General features: G+C 33.3%; 1 protein-coding gene across 1 annotated transcript in view; it reads left to right on the forward strand.

Moving 5' to 3' along the window:
- The first annotated feature begins 3,012 nt into the window (after window positions 1–3,012).
- Window positions 3,013–22,657, forward strand: part of LOC145256450 (solute carrier family 22 member 21-like) — a 93,008-nt gene continuing 73,363 nt past the window's right edge. The window contains exon 1 of the mRNA XM_080115376.1: window positions 3,013–3,487. Within this exon, the coding sequence (XP_079971502.1) occupies window positions 3,337–3,487 (151 nt within the window). The 5' untranslated portion in view covers window positions 3,013–3,336. The remainder of the gene's footprint in view (window positions 3,488–22,657) is intronic.

The following is a 22,657-nucleotide window of genomic DNA, read 5'->3' on the forward strand; positions in this document are numbered from 1 at the left end:
AAAAGAAATGACTAAGTCCACCATTTGCCTCCCCTCCATTTAGAAATCAGTTAATTACAATTTTTCAGAAAGTTTTATGAAAATCCAAGGCATCAATTTTTTTTTAATAAGCATAAAAGTGTCAGTTTTAGCCATTTTAACCCGAAAGGCACCTCTAGCTGGGGCAAGTGGAGTTTTCCCGGAAAACCCGTTCTGTTACTTTTTACTCATATCATGTTTAATGTTTGTGCAAAATTTCCAAAAATTCCAAGCGTAGTTATTGAGAAAAGTGCCGACAGACAAACGGACAGGGTGTATTTACATGTTCACCCTCCTTTTGTCGGGGGACCAAAAAAATTTAAACCATCAATGCAGTTATTAGAGTACTTAGAAAACTCAATTGTAAAAGTGATATTCTCTTGAAGGTTGAAGGTTCAATTCTTAGTGTGGGCGGCCGAAAAATACAATTGCAAATTACTTAAGACCTCTATCCAGTAATGGCTGATGGAACGAGAGTATGCTACCCCCCCCCCTCGTGAAGTAAATAAAGAGTTCAGTCCGAAATGCCGTCCAATTTCCCGAGTTGAACAAATACACCCGAAGAAGGTCGGAGGTTATATCAACAGAAACGTTGTGAAAATGATACCCAGGATGAGAGCAGTTGTCCAAAGGATCTAAATGATACAATTATGAAGGTTACAGATAGTATGAGAAATTCATAAGCGTCATCAATAGCAGCTTAACAGAATTCGTGTGTGTGTGTGTGTGTGTGTGTGTGTGTAAATATAGCCTTTCTAAGCTAATTTCAAAAGAAAGGCATAGCAAACTCTTTCCATGTGGAAATCGACAGTTATATAAGTGTATATCTCCGACCAACATTAGACAGGTCTGTTCGATCGAAAATGACGTCATATATTTTGGTGCAATCGAGACATACCAAAACGTTAATGTTTTGATAACGAATAGTAGCTCTTTTAAAAAGCGTATTAAAAAAGAAAAGAAAAAAAAGTAACACGATCCAATTCATGCTGAAAGTGAACAGGGCTATCCGGCGTTGCCTAGGACTTCTATTAAAACTTTTCTCTATCTCTCTCCATCTTTTTCACCCCCTTCCGTTTCTCTCCCTCTCTCCTTCTCCTTCGCCCACCTCATTCTTCTCTAGTTGGTCATACACACATACATATTCTCGGAAAACTCTCAGTTATGTTATAGATTTCTTATGGAATTAGTTAGTATTAGTTTTCTTTCTAAATTAGTACATAACAACAATGAAAATTAATACATAACAACAATGAAAAATTAATACATAACAACAATGAAAAATACTTGAGTTCAGGTAATAAATATTTTTTTTTTTACAAATTTTTTATATTCATCCGAGGAAATGCCGATTAGGAAAATACCACCCTTGTGGCATTTGTTTGATCGTTTTTTCTTTTTTAGTTTTAACCAGGCATACAAGCATACACACATACATACAGACAGCTGCCCTTTATATTATAGACTAACAGGGCTATCCAGTGTTGCCTGAGGTGTAACATAGCGCAGACAGCTATGTGGAAATACCGAGCCGTAAGCGAAATGACGTCACAATAAAGAAAAAGAAGACTATAAAAAGTGGAGAGGGTACGATTGAGAAAACGATCACGTTAGAGACGTGGATGATGTGCGAGAGTACGTTTGAGAAAACGACCACGTGAGAGACGTCACAACCGTAACGAGGAGATATACTTGGCGGGAGAATGAGAAAATAAATTTTGTTGTACAAAAAAAAAGTTGAATTTCTTTTTTATTCTTTATCTACTTTGCGACTGAGGCTACAACGTGTTAGGTAATGTTACAGGGTGCTTAAAAAAGTGAATAGATGTTAAATGGGTGAAGTTTCTCACGACCCCCTAGAAAAAAATTCCTTTTTTTTTTTTGAGTGAGGAATGAAAAATAAACCCAGGACGCCACCAGAGTGCTAGTGAAAACGTCAAAAAATTTTATGAACGCCTGTTAAAACTAAGTTAGCGTCTTTCAATTAAAAAAAAATTAAAAATTAAAAAAATGCTGTATCATTTCCTGTGCTGTAATTATACATGATAACATTAAAAATCGTGTTTATTTCTTGATAATATTAACTTATATAAAAAGCCATCTGATCTCAAAGATTAAATGTTTTTTTTTTTTAAATTTTAGATATTTTTCCGGAGTTACGCTGATTAAAAAAATACCAACTTTGTTGGGGCTGGTTGTGTATTTTTGTAGTTTAAGCTGGACATAAAGGCTTTTTTTCAGTATTGACAGACTATGGATACCCACTGTAAAGGTGCCTGTCCATGAACTTTTGGTGACAAGAGTTGCGCAATCTCCAACCACACCTCTCCTGAGTCAACATTTGTTGAATACCAGTGGCAAGTGGAGGTTCAGGACGCCTGAAAACAATGCCGAGATAAGCAGAGAGCACATACAGCGCCTAGAATTCCCAAATGGTCACCTATCTGGTACTAGTCAGGCTCAACGTTGCTTACCTTCGGTGATCTGACGAGAACCTGTGTATCAACGTGATTATGCCGTAGCTTGACATACAAACATACAGACAACTTCCATTTGTAGAATAGATTAATTTGAAAATTTAATTTATTCAAAATGAGTCGTTAGGCGATAGTTAGCTTCAATCACTGTGACGTTAGCAAAAAAAGTAGATTCAGTGGCACAGCCTTCCCTGTACAAAGGCTATGATATATCATAGCTAAAAGATGAAACTCTACTTTTATCTTCTGATAAAATTAAAACAAAATGTAATTTAAATTAAAAAAGCAATTAAAAGATAAAAATAAAATGACATATATTATTTAAATAAATGTACCCAATAAGATTGAGTTGCTCTTCGTCCATAATAATGCAATTGTGGGTGAAATCAAAAATATGTTTTGTGTATGGGAGGTCACGTTAGAAAAAAAGAAGTTGGATTACAATTTGTAAATGCAGTGACCTAAATGAAATGTTTTTTCTTATTTACATTGAAAAAAAAAAATGCTAATTTTTATTTATTTTAATTCAGTATCTTGTTTAGACTCGGAGCTTAAAACTATCGAATCAGACTGCTTAAGCTCAGTTTTAAGCCTGGCAGCAGACGGACACCTTCCACCAAAACCAAATGTTCAATTTTTTGGGATGATACGTTGATTGTGGGTATGGGGTCCGTCTGCGAATTAGGTTTTCTGAAACGGACATTGTAATACGTTAAACCAAATAATTGAACTTATTGTTTGAATTTCTTTGTGATTTGAAAAAAAAATTATTTAAAAAATAATTAAAGAAATAAATAAAAACTGACTTGAAAGAGCCAGAGCCATTATCGAAAGATCAAATATGGCGGCCACAAGAAAGACTTCCCTGATTGATGTGGACAGCGTTTTTACAAGTTTGAAGCCAAGAGGATTTTTTCAAATTGCCCAGTTTTCAGTGTTGGCTTTAACATTCGTTGTCTATGCGGCAAGTTTGCTTAAAATCATCTTCATAGGTTTGTGCAACATTTTGTTTATTTCTATTTTAAAATCTATCGCTCTCTCTCTCTCTCTCTCTCTCTCTCTCTCTCTCTCTCTAACACCCAAATATCTTTTTCTCTCTCTTTCTCACTCTCTCTCTCTATCTATCTTCTATCTCTGTTTTTCTCTTTCACACACACACTCTATTTATTTATCTCTCTTACTTTCTCTCCCCCTTTCTCTCTCTCTCTCTCTATATATATTTTTTTTTCTTTGCTACATATATGCATACATGTTTCAGCTGTGATTTCGTTCGAAATCCAGCACCGCCAGGCCACTAATCTCAACTAGTTTCAAATGCAAATATACGAGTTTCTTTATGCAAACTTTTTCTCTTTTCGTATTATTTGGATTCTTCAGATAACTGCTTCCATCGAGTGTAATTTTCACAACGTTTCCGACTTTCTTCAGATGTATCTTGTCGAACTCTGGAATATTTCTGTCGAACTCCACATACACACACGCACACACACACACACACACACACACACACACACACACATACACACACACATATATAGCGAAATAGTTATATATATATATAAATATATATTATAATATTTTTATTTATATCGACAAATATTACATTGTCTCTACACTGAACATGCTAATGTTTCGGGCAATTGGTTGGTACAAACCAAAAGTCCTCCTCAGGCGACGTAATATGGCTTAACCTATCGTCTTCAGTGACACATAAACCATATTACGTCGCCTGACGAAGACTTTTGATTTTTACCAACGAATTGTCCGAAATCTCAGCATGGTCAGTATAGAGACTATGTAACATTTGTCTATATAAATAAAAAATATTATATTTTGCTCTTTTTTATTGAGCACTCTTAATAACCTCGTTTTTATTCATGAGTTTTCTCTCATAACACCTACAACTTGATATATATTATATATATATATATATATATGTATATATATATATATATATATATATATATATATATATACGAGCAAACAGTTAATAAAATATGTTAAAAACACTTTGAAATGAGTTAAAAACATATTTAATATGAAAAGGAAACACTAGATAAGTGGTTAGTCTTTAATCCGCGGAGTTTTGAAGAAATACTTTCCTTCTCATCAGAGGGTAGGAATTAGCAAAATGCGGGATCGGATTTTGCATGCAAAAAGTATTTGATGATACAACAATTAAGTCAAAGATCATACTTGAAAACAAAAAAAAGTGAAGCAGAGGGAATATGGTGAAGAAAAATGTGATTACACATGAATGGACAATCTGGTGGAAGATAAATAATCCAGTTTTTTTTGTTTTCAAGTATGATCTTTGACTTACTTGTTGTTTCATCAAATACTTGTGCATGCAAAATCCGATCCCGCATTTTGGTAATTCCTACACTCTGATGAGAAGGAAAGTATTTCTTCGAAACTCCGCGGATTAAGGACTATCCACTTATCTAGCGTTTCCTTTTCAGATTAAATATGTTTTTAACTCATTTCAAAGTGTTTTTAACATGTTTTATTAACTTTTTGCTCGTATTATAAGCTCTATCTCCTATTTAGTTTAATCGAGCTTTTACATCTGGCTGAGATAACTACCTTATAAATATTAATTCTTTAATATTTATATTATATTTTAATTTTACCATCTTGGATCATTTTGGTAAATTTAATTGTAATTTTTATTATATATATATATATATGTATGTATGTATATATATATATATATATATATATATATATATATATATATATATATATATATATATATATATCCTTCGACCAGCGGCAATCATTAATTCCATTCAATGATGATTGCGAAAGTATGAAACACTAGTGTCTATAGGTATAAAAATAGTCATTTATAATTTATAATCATTTCATCCCTTTAAGATGTAACTTTTTAAAGTTGAGCACTGTATGAAAAATAAAAAGGCGGTCGACTGACCTTGTGCGAGATCGCTTATACGATCGTTTGATTACTTTAGACAGTCTTAGTAATGTTATCTCTGTATTTGGCTTTATAAATGTTAATTTTTTTTTGATTCTTGTGGCGATTGATGATGACCCGAGTACAAAATTGGCTTCATCTCGGGGCCCGAATCTTTCGACCAGTGGCAGTAGTCACTTCCCGCACTGATGATTGCGAAAGCATGAAACTCTAGTTGCTGTAGGTATACAAATAATTCTATCTATACTCCTATAAATTCGTTTTTCTTTTGTGTGTATTGATACTAATATTAAAAACTCCATTTTCTATTTATTTTAAAAAGAAAATACAATTTTCTTATATATGGGTTGTGGAATTGCATTCACTAGCAAAAGATCTAGCTAATTTGCATATTCTTTTAAACATTCATTTAAATTAATTCCATATTAGTTTTTACGGTCTTCTTATGGGATGATCATCTTTAGTTAACTACTAGCATTGCAGCCCGGCGTTGCTCGGGTGTTTGGATGTGTATATTGAGCAAAAAAAAAAAAAAAAAGCAAAAAAAAAGCGGTCAATTTTTTAAAAACTTTGACCCCTATTATGACCCCTTTACATTTATTATTTTGGGCTCAAATTAAGTTATTAAGTTAGATCCATGTCCAAGGAACCTATATCTAAAATTACAAGTGTTTAGACCAAAAATTGGCGGAGGAGTTTGATAGAGTTTTTAAAGGTCAAATCGTTGAACTTTGACCCCTTAACAGCCAAATTTCTGGCCGAAAACCGATCAGAAAGATTTTCCCAAATATACATATGCACAAATAAATTATGAACAGTACATATGGCCCGAGCAAAGCCGGGCTAAACTGCGAGTTATTTATAATTTATAATTGTATATATAGATGGATAGATAAATAAGAAATAAAATACCTACAGTAGAAAGAAGTTACTAGGCATGGATTTACATTTTACAAACGTTTTTATAGTTAAGATACACTGCAACTCCCAACCAATATTACGCTCTCTAGTTTTTTTTCTTCTTCTTTCAATAATGAGTTTTCATCCCATCGTTGAAAATTTTCCAGCCAGTCGAGTTTCAATAATGATGCACTCTATCGCTATTTTATTTTTTTTTTTATTTATTATTTATTTTTTTCGTTTATAAAAAAAACGTTTTCATGATTTTTTAAAGACTCCAAATATCTCTTGTATAACTCTTTTTTATTTGCGCCCTCCTCGCTTTATCTTGTACTCTGTTCGTATGAATCTATTGATACAAGCTTATTTCGTATGAATCTATCTATACAGTCCTATCAATATATTTATTCATTTAGAAATCTATCTATATGTTTCAATATGGAATTTTCAGAATGTGGGAGATGATATAATCACTTCCACGGTAAAGCAACGTTGCAATTCTCAAGAGAAAAACAGCCAACAAACCGGAAGTCCAAGACTCGAGTTTCACCCTCATTTGGCCTCATCGGTTAAACACATTCGAACTCATGTAAGCCGCGACGTTGCTTCATCGTGTAAATGATCATATTTTAATATCTATATTCTTATGTATTTTCTATCTATCTATCTATCTATCTATCTATCTATATATATATCTGTATGTATATATATCATATATATTTACTGTTGTGGAGACGCCCACTAATTAGCATACGTGGGCGAAAAGATATAGACAAAGGTATCAAGTCAGCAAGACGGGGGAGCTGTGTTCGAACGCCGGATAGGCAAGACGCATGTGCCGGTTGCTCCATGAAAGACTTTAACACGCACTCTGCCGGACAATTTTCCAACTGCAGTATAACTGCACCTTTGTAAATATGTATTATCATTTCGTCTTAATATATTTGTTTTACCTTTACTTTCTGCGTTCGTGTTGTTATTGATACAGGCACAACATTTATATATCATACTTATCTATCTACTTTTTTTTAATCCTTATTTACCTATTATATCTATATATGGATTTTTCTACACCTGTTTACTTTTCTAGCGCTATTCTACACCTGTTTACTTTTCTAGCGCTATATCCATATGTACTGTTCATAACTTTATGTGCATATGTATATATATATATTAAAAAGTTTCACTCATGTCCAGGTAACCTACATATAAAATTTCAAGTGTTTAGACCCAAAATTGGCGGACGAGTTTGGTAGAGTTTGCAAATGATAACAGTTTCAACATTGACCTCTTGGCTGATAATTTTTCTGCCCCAAAACTGGTTAAAAAGCTTGATGTATGTCTGAATACCCTTTATGTAAAATTTTAAATGTTTAGACCCAAAATTGGCTGAATAGTTTGCTAGAGACAGCAAATGTCAAATCTTTTGAACTTTGTCCTCTTGGAAGCCAAAATTTCGAACAAAAACCGATTAAAAAGCTTGTCCTATGTCTGAATACACTTTATGTAAAATTTTAATTGTTTAGACGAAAAATTGGCTGAGTAGTTTGATAGAGACCGCAGAGGTCACATTTAAAAAACAACAAATTTGACCCCAATTTTGACCCCTTAATATTTATTGTTTTGGGGCTTAAATCGAATTGAAAAGTTTGATCCATGTCCAAGTAACGTACATCTAAAATTTCAAGTGTTTAGACCCAAAACTGGCAGAGGAGTTTGATAGAGTTTTCAAAGGTCAAATCGTTGACTATTGACCCCTTGACAGCCAAATTTCTGGCCGAATACCGATCAAAAAGATTATCCAAAATCTCAATACCCCTTATGTCAAATCTCGAGTCTGTAGACTGAAAATTGAAAGAGTAGTTTTGTAGAGACACAAATACAGACAGACAATATTACTTTTATAGATATATAGATATACAAATTGATACCATGGAAAATAAACTTTGAAATTGTATCTTTTAAACAAAAAATATGACAACTTATTTTTGTGCAAGTAGTTGTATATTCTCATGAATGTTTGTTTTTAAAGAAAAATCAGATTTATTTTTAAATTGTAAGAAGGAAGACACGATGAAACTGAATATTGTATTTATGTTAAAAGTGATCGGTTCCAAATAAAATGACCTCGAAGCAATTCTAATTAGACTTTGCCACGAATTTCTCATGATCCCAATGATTCAATATTTTGGCATTTGAAATAAATACTACTGGTGTATATATATATATATATATATATATGCGCGCGCACACACACACACACACACACACACACACACACACACACACACACACACACATATATATATATATATATACTAGCAAAAGTACCCGTCGTTGACTGGGTTCAAAAACAACCTACAGAAAATGGACTCTGATTTATGAAAGTATGATAGGTTATGAAAAGGAAGGGTTGTAAAGAGATAGCTTCGAATTTGAGGGTATCAAAACCAAAGCAAAATATGATGAAACTAAAAATAAAATAGATAAACCCCATAATTTATTATACCATACCTGTTTACACTGAAACACTTATCACAATATTCTGTGGATCTATATTAAAAAAAACTTGTTAAAGTTTGTGACATATTTCCATTCTATGGAGGTCAGGCGCGAACGAACACCCAATAATTTTATTATACCATCTTTCTTCAAACTGAAACACAATTATCAAAGTATACTTGCGCAGATAGATATGAAAAGTCTTTATTAAAGTTTGTGCTTATTTCCATTCTATGGAGGCCAGGCGCGAACGCAGACCCCACAATTTTATTATACCATACCTATTTAAGTTAAAACACACTTATCAAATTATTATCATGTATATCTATATCAAAAACACATGTAAAAGTTTTTTTTTTAATTTTTACATTTTTTATTTCCATACTTTGTGGACCAGGCGCGTATGCAGACCCCACAATTTTAATGAATCATCATTATGCCAGACCAAACATACCCATTCCTGTGTCTCGATACATCTTCTATCATTATATGTGATCAGTTTTCTATAATAGTCAACAATATAGGAGCCTATTCGTGACCAAACACACACACAGACGTTCAGCTTTATATTATAGATATTAGCATAGGTACCCAGCGTTGCCTGGGTTGACATGAAGTTCCGTTTGAAACACACCTGTATACTAATCATTTTCATCATGAGCAACGTGGATACCCCCACAACAAAAATAAAAGAACGGATGAAAACATGTAAATGTAATCGCCCCCAAAAAGAAGAAATACGTGATATTCTCTTATCCAGGTATTTCGGCAGAAGGCCTAGAAAGAGAAGACATTATTCTCCGGATATTGAGCACAGGAAATAAAACTCCCCCTCCCAAATAATTAATTAAAACTAAATCATTTCAACTTTTGTTTCAATAAAAATAGCAGCGAATGCCCGTGCGATCGCAAAAAAAAAAAAAGATCTACCAAAAAAAAAAAAAAAATTCCAAAAACGATTAAATGAAATTTTTCGTCATTTTATATTTCTAATGTAATCCCCCCACCCCAAAAAATTGAATTTACTATATTTTGAGATTCGTTCTGTTTATAAAATTGTTAGGTGAAAGTACAGAATGGTCTCATAAAAATTAATTAAATTTATCGTTATATTATGTTTCAAATGTAATTCCCGCCCCCGCCACAACCCCCCCCCCAAATTGTATTTGTCATGTTTCCCGCTCCCTCGATCGCCAAACTTAAAAAAATGCTAGAGATTACATGTCTCGTTGAACGTTTTGTGGTCAAAAAGTGGGTGTTCATTTTACGTTAGATTTATATAGAAAAATGTTCCTCCACGTTAAGATGTTAATTTTTTCCACAATTTCTTCTTTCATATTATTTATAAAGACTGTTTAAACGTATTAGGTCCCCCCAAAGTAGGTCTTAATTTTATTTTAGGGGTTAAACGACGCTGGGTCACGTCGTAAAAACTGGCCATTTTTAATTTAAGATATTAAAAAAATTATAAAGAAAATCTGTTTCGTAGGCAATTAAACACACTTGCTATGGTATAATTATTATAATAAATCCTGGGCAACACCGATTAAATTTTATAAATAAAAACAAAAAGGAGCAAATAATGTATGCTCACATGGAAAATTGGCCCTGTGTCTGACTAACTCTGTCCTCGTGGGGGATGCAAGTAAATGAGGACATTAGTTTTAATAATTTTTCTTTAACAAATAAAAAAGTTTACTTAAAAAGTAAGAATAAGCGAAAAAAAAGTTTCCTATAATTAAAAATAAGAATAATAATTCAGCTTAGAAGAATATTTCGAAATGAAAAGAAATCTATTACAGAAAATATTTAAGAACGTGCTCAATTTAAAACAATTTTTCACAGTTATTTTCTCTTTGATCTTCTGGTTTGAAAATTAAACGATTTCAGATAAAGTAAGTTAAATCAAATATAAATTCAAATTTAAATAAACTAAATAATACTTTTGTTAATTAGTACAGTTGAAACGAAACTATTATGTCGAATAATATCATCGAACTAATTATTTAAATAGATTTAATTTAATGTGATATGCTAATGACCGTAACTAAATCAATGTAGATGTAGTTTGAAGAATGCTATATATAGAAATTCCTTTGGTGAAAGTATTATATCATGGGCATTAATATTTCTTTGATCATTGGAAGTTGTACACACAGACAGACAAACACACACATACACGAACGCTACTACTTTATATATATATAGATAGATGGATATATATATATATAGATGGATAGATAGATATACTAGCAATTCAGCACGGCTTTACTCGGGCCATATATAATATTCATAACTTTATGTGCATATGTATATATATATATATATTAAAAGTTTGACTCATGTCCAGGTAACCTACATCTAAAATTTCAAGTGTTTAGACCCAAAATTGGCGGAGGAGTTTGGTAAAGTCAACTCTTTCAAGTTTGACCTTCAAAAACCGATTAAAAATGTTGCCCATGTCTGAATACACTTTATGTAAAATTTTAAATGTTGAGACCAAAAATTGGTTGAGTTATTTCATAGAGACCGCGGGAATCAAATTTTTTATTAACTTTGACCCTAATTTTAACCCCTTAACATATATTGTTTTGGGCTCAAATCGAATTAAAAAGTTTGGTCCACGTTTAAAAAGTTTGATCCATGTCCTAGTAACATACATTTCAAAGTTTAAGTGTTTAGACCCAAAATTGGCAGAGGAGTTTGGTAGAGTTTTCAAATGTTTAATCGTTGAACTTTTACCCCTTGACAGCCAAATTTCTCGCCCAAAATCAACAAAAAAAATTTCCCCAAATCTCAATACCCCTTATGTCAAATCTTGAGTCAGTAGACGGAAAATTGATAGATTAGTTTTGTAGGGAAATGTACACACAGACAGACAATTTCACTTTTATAGATATATAGATAATGATTATGTACATGATTATTACTATAAGAATTTTTAAATTTCTACAGACAGTGTTTCATCCTTTCGGAAATCATCAGTGCAGGGTGTCGTGATTACCATGTCCATGTCCAGGTAACCTACATCTAAAGTTTAGACCCAAAATTGACGTAAGAGTTTGAACAAAGAAAAAAAAGAACAAATTTATAGGAGTATATATATATATATATATATATATATATATATATATATATATATATATATATATATATACTCTTATAAATTTGTTATATATATATATACTCTTATAAATTTGTTATATATTTATACTCTTATAAATTTGTTATATATATATATATACTCTTATAAATTCGTTATATATATATATATATATATATATATATATATATATATATATATATACTCGCATACGCAGATCACGATGTTATAAGATCATTTTAGCTATATATATATATATATATATATATATATATATATATTGGCAGAAAGTCATTATTCAAGCACGTCTTATTGAACACGACTGAGTTTCTTTTTCTGATTTTCTTGAATAACTTTTCCATTCATGGAGCGGTCTTTTTTATTTCGGCTGGCATGTTATGTATTATTGGCGGGGGAGTTTGGTAGAATTTTCAAGCGTAAAATCGTTGAATTTTTTGCCCCTTTTTCTGGCCCAAAACCGATTAAAAGATTTTTCCAAATCTCAATACCCTTATGTCAAATCTCGAGTCTGTAGACTGAAAATTGACAGAGTAGATTTGTAGGGAAATGTACACACGCAGACACACGCAGCACACGCAAACACAGACAGTTTCACTTTTATAGATATATAGATTGAAATTAAAACATAAGAGTTGTATATTTATATATATTACATTACATCGGTTTCCGGTAAATGGGCCATGTTTTACAATAGACCGAGATATGAAAAAGTGGCGCACAAAACACAAATAAATATAAAACAAATAAATGTTATCAAAGGCAAGATGTTACTCTTCTACCTATCTTGATAAGTTTTTAGTGTTTTAATTGATTTTAAAGTGTGTTTTCAAGTGTGAAACACGAGTTGTGCTGTGCGCTGAAGTTAAGACGGAAACAAACATGGCGCTATAGTGCTCTGTCTTTCTGAGTCCCGAATATCGGTCAAAACCCGGAAAAATGAGCAATACTGATAGAAATCCACCGAATAAATTTCACTGCGCCTGTTTTTTCTGTCTCTAGTGAGTTGTTTAATGAATTTATGCTATTCAACGAAACATGTGCAAAACGTAATATATTAACATATGTATAATATACTATTAAGTGTTAAATAAATACATCTTCTGATTTTGGAGTATATATATATATATATATATATATATATATATATATATATAATTTTATATGGGGTACAAAATTTCATTATTGCAATCATGATAGGAACACCCGTTTTGATGTTCATGATTAAAAGTTGAAAATGTAAAAAATAATTAAATAAAATTCATAGGGGAGGCCAGCTGACCGGTTTCGTCCTCACTTTTCGTAAGCTGGATCGAGGGATTTCCTTTTTTATTAATAAAATCGATTGAAATGCGAGACGATACGTTTAAAATTAAATGGGAGGCGATATGTTAAAAACAGGGATCTAGTGTACTAAAAAAAATAAAAGAAAAAAATTGGATATGCTATATGTCTAAGATACTGATATGTATGATATCACTTAGAGACTGATCACGTTCAAACCTATTCCCTTTGCTTGCAGAGAGAAGGCTGTTTCAAACGAACGTGAATAGTCTCCAAGCTCTTCATGAGATACTTTCATACTATTCTGTCTAGATCAATGGTTTTCTTCACAAAATAATATTATTATTAAATATTATTATCAATATCAAATTCGTCAACTGAAGCCATTTTCTTTGTTTTGGGTTGCCTCAACGCTGAAGTAAATGGAATCAGCATGGCAATCGAGAATTTCCAGGTATTATTTACATAATAAAAGCTCCAAACTTAGCTCTATTTTAACCGTTTATAAATGTAAAATTCGACCAACACATGGGTAACAGATAAGACGATTACGTTCAGTGCAGTGAACTCATATGAAGTATGTTAATGATAAGAATAGTAATATGCAGCTCAGTAGTGCTGAGATGGCATGCACAAATATTATCATTTTATTCAAGGCAATGAAAAAATATCAGCTAATCTATATAAATTAAACTATAGATGTATGCGTGTGAATATATTTAACCGATAAACTCTTAAACTATTTGTCACAATCAACAGAAAATAGCAATCATAGATCGAAAATGGTTTACAACGAGTAAAATCTTTGTTTGGATAGGTGAGGAACGCATACAGAAATATGTCGGCAAGTTGAAATGCAAAATGTTAATTTCAACTGGCTGATATATTTCTATTACTTTTGCGCATGTGCAAATTCAATTATAGCTTGAAGTGGTTTAATCTTAAATCTTTTTTATCTGTCGATAGCTCAAACGGTAGGGGACACGGCTGGGACACTAAATGTTTTGGCTTCGATTCTGATGGCACCGAAATCATTGATTTAAAAAAAAAATCTTTTAAAATCAGTACTATATATAACAATCAATAGAGCATTCGCTCTGTAATAATAAATACGAAATTTGCATAAACTAAAATATATCTAAGCGTATATTACAACCTCTAGTTAATAAATAACAATGAGTATATAAATTATCACAAGTAATTCTTTTAAATTATTTTCATCAAATATTTATAAAAAGAAGCCTCTATTATCATGTTACATGGAAGGGCTGTCCCCATTTCCATGCAAATAAGAAAAATATTAGATAAGTGAAAATGAGATTAAGATAAGGCAAAGTTAATAAGTGGAATGTGAGAAATTAAGTCTATTGTTAAATTCTATTAGAATAGTTAAATATTGTTTATATCGGAAAAAAGAGTTGATTGTCCATTCTTTAGAAATCTGAGTATTAAATATGTCAGTAAAAGAATAAACAATGAAAATTAAAAATATATTGTTAAAAAATAGGTTAAGACAGGATTCTTTTGTTTGCAGAAGTGTGTTTGGACAAACAGCCACGTGAAATTAGTCACGTTTGAAAAACACACTTTTGACGTCATAGACAAAGGACGATTCTCCATATAGTTCTATTGGTTCGGATTTTAGAGTGAGTGAGTGAGTCAGTCAGTCAGTCAGACAGTCAGTCAGTCAGCGTGTTGATTAGCCCAGAGTTGACATAGTCAGAGGAGAGTCCACTTAGAGGCGAAGTGGAAGAAGATTAACTATGTAGATACAAGTGAATTCCTGACGTCATTCGGCCGGTCGATCCGATAAATAAAGAAGTCATCATGATGTTTTGTACGTGTTGTCTCGTGTTGTCATTCAGTTACAACAGAAAAGGTAATTGTTATTATCATTATTTATAATGAACATTGTGTAACCCTTCGAGGATTATGCATCTCCCCTCCTCTGCGTTAAAAGAACTTGTATACATCTCCAGTCTGTATATAAATGGTCAGCTGCCCCTTTGGAAGCGAAGGGGTAGAAGATTAACTATGTAGATACAAGTGAATTCCTGACATTCATTTGACCGGTCGATCCGATAAATAAAGAAGTCATGATGTTTTATACGTGTTGCCTCGTGACGTCATTCAGTTACAACAGAAAAGGTAATGTGTTTATCATCAATTATAACGAACTCTTGTGCAAACCCCTCGAAGTATTATGTGTCCCCACCATCATCATAAGTGAAGTATATCACCTCTCCTCTAATATGTGTTGAAAGAAATGTAATATATATAAATGTCTAGTCTCCTTCATCATCACTATCGTTATGTCTTTATTACATAAGTCCCGTTATATATGTGCCCCAATATGGAACCCGCGCCATCTTTAAATATGAAACCACTACTATTCAACAATCATATAGAGTAGGGACTCAACATGTACTGGAGAGAGAACACCCTACAAAGAGCAACTCGATTATAGGAATCGTCTGCAGAGTCAGAATAATCGGGTTTGTGACTTTCTGTTACATGATGCAACGCCTCTAGAAGACCGATCTGGTGGGATGGAGAGTAGAGCGAGATAAGATGAGTGTAGAGAGTTTGGTTGACTGGATGATGATGATGATGATGATGATGATGATGATGATGATGATGATGATGATGATGATGATATCTTAGAAGATTAAAGCCAGGCTATGATTATGTGATAGTTAGAGTGTGAAGTTTAAGTTTGCTTCTGTTTATTACAAGGGTGAACAATAAATCTGTCGAGAGCCCGGCGAATACTCGGCGGATGGCGGCGATCAGGTTGGCTTTGGTGTTGTGGGATGTCATGTTGGTGATGTTCTCGACGCATGAATAAACGAAGTAGTGCAGCGGGTTCAGGTTGGAGAAGGAGGAAGGCCAGTGAGAGAAAGGTGCAAAATCGTAGCACTTCTTCTGAAGCCAAGCCTGGGTCTCTTTGGACTTGTGGGCCGGCGCCGAGTCCTGCTGCTACGCCCAGGGTCTGCCAGAGGCCACCTGATTGCAGCAGGGGATCACCACACTCTTCAGCACATCCAGGTACACTTTGGTGTTGATTTCAAGCTGACTTCGAAGATGTGAGGAGGCATGATGTAGCCCTCACTTGAAACCATACAAAAGACCGTAATTTTGGTTGAAAACTTCACACCGGATACGTCCCTGTTATTCATGGAAATCCAGTTTTGAGGGTGCTGGCAAGCATCCTGTTGTTATAACTTGGATCGGTAGAGAGCATGAGTTATACAGCGGCGCATCTTCAATCTCACTCGTTGAACATTGTGTCATTTTCAGACATGACAGAAGGCTCCTATCGTTCTTGGGATTTGTATACAACTGGCTAACTAGTAGACGGTCTACAATAAAAAATAAAACCGGTTTTCATCAAACGGAAATGGAATCATGTCGTCTTTTCCAGAGCGATAATTTCATCGTCCCACCCTGTAATTATTAAAAACAACGACAATCGCCTGTTATTAACGAACAATGATATTTGTTCATTGTTTATTTATAATTTAAATAATGTAATATCAACTTACTTATGGATTCTCTCTTTCTCTCACTCTCTCACGCTATCCGTCTGTCTTTCTGTCTATCTGTCTGTCTGTCTGTCTGTCTATCTGTCTGTCTGTCTGTCTATCTGTCCCTCTCTCTCTGTATATATATATATATATATATATATATATATATATAGTGAGTTATTAAAATATATGTGCCAATTAAGCTACGCAAATTAGTCCGCGTTTAATTTTCGTGAGAATTCGTCAGGCCTATGCGAAAAGTTGTGATTATCGCGCGTTTATATATACGCACGTGCTATTGAATTTTCTAATTAGCCAATCAGCTTCCTAGTTGCCACCGCGCGCATCCTAAACAGCCAATGAACGGGAACTTACAGGACAAAAGCACAGTTGACCTCCGGTTCACCCCTTCTCTTTGTGTGTATATGGAAGGGTAGATATCCTCTTGTTGTATTAAGATTGACCTACTTTCAGCCGAGATGTAGTTAGATATGTCATTTTGTGTTTTAGTCTATACTTCGGATATTATGTTAGTATCTATCTATCTATCTATCTATCTATCTATCTATCTATATATATATATATATATATATATATATATATATATATATATATATAGATAGATAGAGAGAGAGAGAAAGGGAAAGAGAGAGACTTATTTATAAATATATATGCTTATTTTATTTTTTATTTTATTTTATTTTATTTATTTTCTATTGTTATTGTCAATTTTAAAATTTATTTTGTATCGCTATCTTTCGAACAGTTGTTCGCTATTTCGTTCCTACAGATAACTTACTACCTAGCTCTACCTATTGAGCACTGCGGAAGTAAACACTGTAAATTTATGCATAAAATTATATTTTCGTATATTAATTTATGTGATTAAATGAAGTAATCATATATATATATATATATATATATATATATATATATATATATATATATATATATATATATATATATACACATTTTATTTTTTATTACCGTATCTTTCTGTTAAGTTACATTATTGTTTCAGCTACTTGGCCGTTTTTTGGCCGTCTATAGCATCCTCAGACTTTTACAGAAAACCTGAGGATGCTACAAACGGCAAAAAAAAAAACCCCAAAAAAACGGCCAAGTAGCTGAAACAATAATGTAACTTAACAGAAAGATACGGTAATAAAAAAAATAAAAGGCATATCTGCTCTACAACGGTATTGAGCACTTTCTTCAGTTTTTATTAATTACCATTTCCACTATATATATATATATATATATATATATATATATATATATATATATATATATATATATATATATATAACGGTAATAATACATATATACATATCTATATATATATGTATAAACACACACACACATACACATATATATGTTTGTGTGTGTGTTTGTGTGTCTGTTTGTGTAATTATATATATATATATATATATATATATATATATATATATAATTAAATACAAATAAGCAACTGCTTATATTGCTAATGAATATATCAGTAACAGATCATATATATATATATATGTACGGTCATGTCATATGTTACTGGTACCATGTAACCCAGTACTACCTGCTACATGGTCGGGTCACCGGCAACTAAACTGGTTCTCGCACCGGACTTGTTTGGTGAGAAGGGTTGCTAGTCTCCCTGAAGGATTAAAAACAAAACCTTCCAAAGGGCGAATGAACCCTTTTTCGAGATCAACGGCCAACTAGCACCGGGTATGTTTGTGTGTATGTATGTGTGTGTTGGGGTGGAGCCGTAAGCCGTGGTGAAGGCAACCTTTTTAGGAGACGCAAATCTCTGATTTAAAAAACCATAAACCGGGAGACCAGTACCCGCATTAAGCTGGTCTGCAGTTTTACTTGTTGGTGTCTATCTTGCTCTTGCTTGGTGCTGGATCTCAACATTTTGAACCGAGAGAGAGAGACTTAGCTGTCGTACAAAGCTAAGACTCTGGAACATCATCTGTGTATAGATACTCCCCCAGGCATTTGCTTATAAAAATGGTCCTGTGACAATGGAAAAGTTGTGACGTGTGGAGGCTTTAAATGCTGGAAACATGTAATAATTGATCTCAATGACCGTTTTCAGTGTCATGCCTGCTTGAGCGTGTGAATTTACCGGTAGGACTAAAAAAAAAGTAATTTTGGGGCTTATGGACTTTAAGTATCTGAGGGAGTGGTATTCGTCTGACAAGACGTTGTAATCGTCATATATATATATATATATATATATATATATATAGGTACACAAACAAACACAAATTTATAGTATATATATATATATATATATATATATATATATATATATATATATATATATATATATTTGCTTACTGTATTTTGGGGAAAGAGTTCCGACAAAGTGCTCGATTACAAAGAAAACTTTTTCGATATAAGAGCTAAATATTTATTCATTAGTTTTACAGAAGTTCAGAAAAACATTGGTACCGTTGGTTTCAAGCCCAAACACAACGGGAAACCGTTAATGGTAACACGTAAATAATGTTCGGCTCTCGTCAGCCATCTTGTTTTCTGCCCCGGGGCATATTTTTTCAGGTCCGCATATGTTTGTTTATATAATAATGTATGTTTTTATTTATTAGACTATAGCTAGTTCCTGTATAATTTATTTTAATCCGGTATGAATTTTCTTCTTTTTTTAATTTTTTTCATTTAATGCGTTTTAGTAATTGTGTGTTTTTTGTTGTTTTTTCTTTTTTTCCGTCTGCCTTCCGTTGCTTTTGGTTGGGTAAGGGGGATAATTAATTTATCTTATTTAACCTCTGTACCTTTTTTTCGGTTTAGGGGAGACAACTCGTGTTTTAGTGGTCTAAGGGGGGTAACTAATCTATCTTATTTATCCTTTTAACTTTTTGTATTGAATATTATAATAGATGAGGGTGGGTGTGTCATTTAATTCTAAATTCTTTTATATATCTGTGTACTGTGTTATAGGCAGTCTTATTCTTCTTCATATATACTAATATTTGTGCTTAATGTATTTTTACAAGAACCTAAATGTCCGTTAGCCTTTTCTGTTTTATGCGTTAAGTTGACTGTATCTAGAATACTCTTGGAGAACTCCTTTAGGTGGGGTCCTCGTTTATTGTTCTGTCCCAGTTTATTAGTAGCGCTTGTCTCCTATGCAAACATCCTTTGAGTGTCTCACTGCGTATGTTCAAACAGGTCTTTTGAGGGTCATTAATAGCCTTTATGATGTGGTATTTCTCCGCGTCACAAAGTGGGCATCGTTTTGAGGATGGTGAGTATGCTGGTTTTCTGTCAATAATCCTCCATTTTATGCTGAACTGCGTTCCTTTGTCTTTAAGCTGCCATACTCGGGCGGCTAAAGCTGTCTTTATCCTCGTCTTTGCCCTGAAGGAACTTTTGTGCAGGTAGAATCTCTGCTTGAACGTCCCTTTCGTCATCCCTATATATGTTTCTGGTTTATCACTGGTCTCATGCGTGAGTATCGCTTCATATACGAGGGATTTCGCATTGCATTTTACCTCTAAGGGGCAGTCTTCCCTGGATCTGCAAGAGCAGCCTTCAGTTTCATTTTCATTGCGTTCCTTTGTGATGATCTTTTTAATCGATAGAGCGGTGGAGTAGCTGACCTTAATCGTGTTTCTATTGAACAGTTTGTGCAGTCTATGTTGTGGAGGGAAGTTTCTGTCTAGCAGTTTCAGGAATAGGTGCCCTACTCGTGTTTTTGTGTTGAGGGAAAACGGAGGTGAGAACCAAATAATGTTCCGGCCCCTGTTGCGCCTGTCTTTTGTTGGCCGATTATTTTGGGTTGGTTGGTATTTGATGCTTTCCCTGAATCCGCTTTTTTGGAGCGCTTCATTGTAATATGGGGCTGCTTGGTTGAAGATGTCGGCGTTTGATGAGAGCGTGGAGATCCTTTTGCTGATGCTGTCAACCATGTTTTTGAAGACCGTAGGGGGGTGACGGGATTCTTTGTTTATGTACCGGAGTGTCTCATTGGTTTTGTGGAAGAGTTTATGTTGAATTGCGTTCCTTTGTCTTTAAGTTGCCATACTCGGGCGGCTATATGACCTTTTTATGTTGCGATCCTCTAGTATATGTTCGTTCGCCAGGGGTTAGGTTAGTGTACTATATATCATCTTCCTAGGCGTTAACTCCCCCTTTGTGAATCAGTGGAGTATATGCTCATTCACCGTGAGATTTATCCCAGGCTAAAATAAATAAATAAATAAATAAATAAATAAATAAAACTGCCACCAGAGAGAGAGAGAGAGTAAATATATATACATTATAACGATGATGATGATGATGATGATGATTATACCTTAGAAGCTAAAAGTTGGACTATGATTATGACATCCTCAAAGTCTTAAAGTTTAAGGTTTCTTCTGCTTATTCTTTATTAAAAACGACAAGCACCTATTATTAACGAACAATGATGGTTGTTTATTTATTTATTTATTTGTAATTCAAATAATATACACGTTAATTTACGTACGGATTCTCTCTCTCTCTCTCTCTCTCTATATATATATATATATATATATATATATATATATATATATATATATTACAATATCTATACTCTTATAAATTTGTTTTTGTTTGTGTACCTATATATTAATACGATAAGGTGTGTATTATTTTCTGTGTTTTCGGGTCGTTTAATTGTTATGTACTTCCATTTCTTGCCATGAATAATTTTACCCAGAATTCTTCATAAGTCTTAGATCCGGTTTCGATTGTCGCTGATGGCACTTAATAAATAATTTTATCAAGAATTCTTCATAAGCTTTGGTTTCCGTTTCGATTATAGCTGATGGCACTTAAGTCGTCTTCTTTTTAAATAAATAATTTTATCAAAAATTATTTATAAGTTTTGGTTTCGGTTTCGATTATAACTGATGGCACTCAAACAATCTATGTTTTTTTATAAATAATTTTATCAAGAATTCTTCATAAGCTTTGGTTTCGGTTTCGATTATGGCTGAAGAAACTCAAGTTATATACATGCATGTATTTTTTTCAAAAGTTTTTATTTCGGTTTCGATGTAATTTAATGTGCCCAAGTCATATGGATATATTTTGTTTATTTTTGAAATCGCAACTTTATAATATACAAAAATCGATAGAACATTAACTCTATAATAATATATACGCACCACACAAGTTGAAGAATTAGGTTAAACCACTGGCTTCACTTCTTATGCTAAGACTAGCCTAGGTGCCCTGTGTTGCTCGGGCGTTTGGAGGTGTGTATTGAGCAACACAAAAAAAGTAGGCAGGCAGGCTCGAACCCGTACCGCGAAGGAGGAAAAGAACGTGCAAAAAGGTGACGTTTTTGTCGTTGCATCCATCGCCAAACCAGAAGTGGCCAAGGTTTAAATTAAGGCTAATAAATCGAAAAGATGGGACGACTTTCGTAGAAACAAAACAACAAAAAAAAAACGACCCGCTGTGTAGAAAAGTGTCCAGTTGAGAGTGAAGAAATTAATGTTTTTAGCAAATTTTTTGATGGTTGTCGTCTGAAGGGTTGAGCTTCTGAGCTTCAAAACAATACCGATCTCGTGAAAATCCGTCGTCTCTGTCGAAAGTTTTAGGCAGACATACATACATACATACATACATACATACATACATGCATATAAACAGACGGGTGAGATTTATATTCTAGATGAGAACAATTTAGGCTGACGACATTACCATCTATGGCAACACTTCAAAGTGCGGCAATCACAACGATCTCTGACCTTGAGCATATGGCGCAATGGGGAAAGAGGTGGCTGGTTAATTGTAATGCATCTAAAACCAAGCTTCTCTATTTTCATCATAATCGCTCCGAACCCTATCTGGCCTCAGTTGAAATGAACGACTCTCGTCTTGCGGAAATACCATA

The sequence above is a fragment of the Euprymna scolopes genome, chromosome 32 (assembly GCF_053919585.1).
Source record: "Euprymna scolopes isolate OS-2025 chromosome 32, ASM5391958v1, whole genome shotgun sequence".
In the NCBI taxonomy this organism is placed as follows: Eukaryota; Metazoa; Mollusca; class Cephalopoda; order Sepiida; family Sepiolidae; genus Euprymna; species Euprymna scolopes.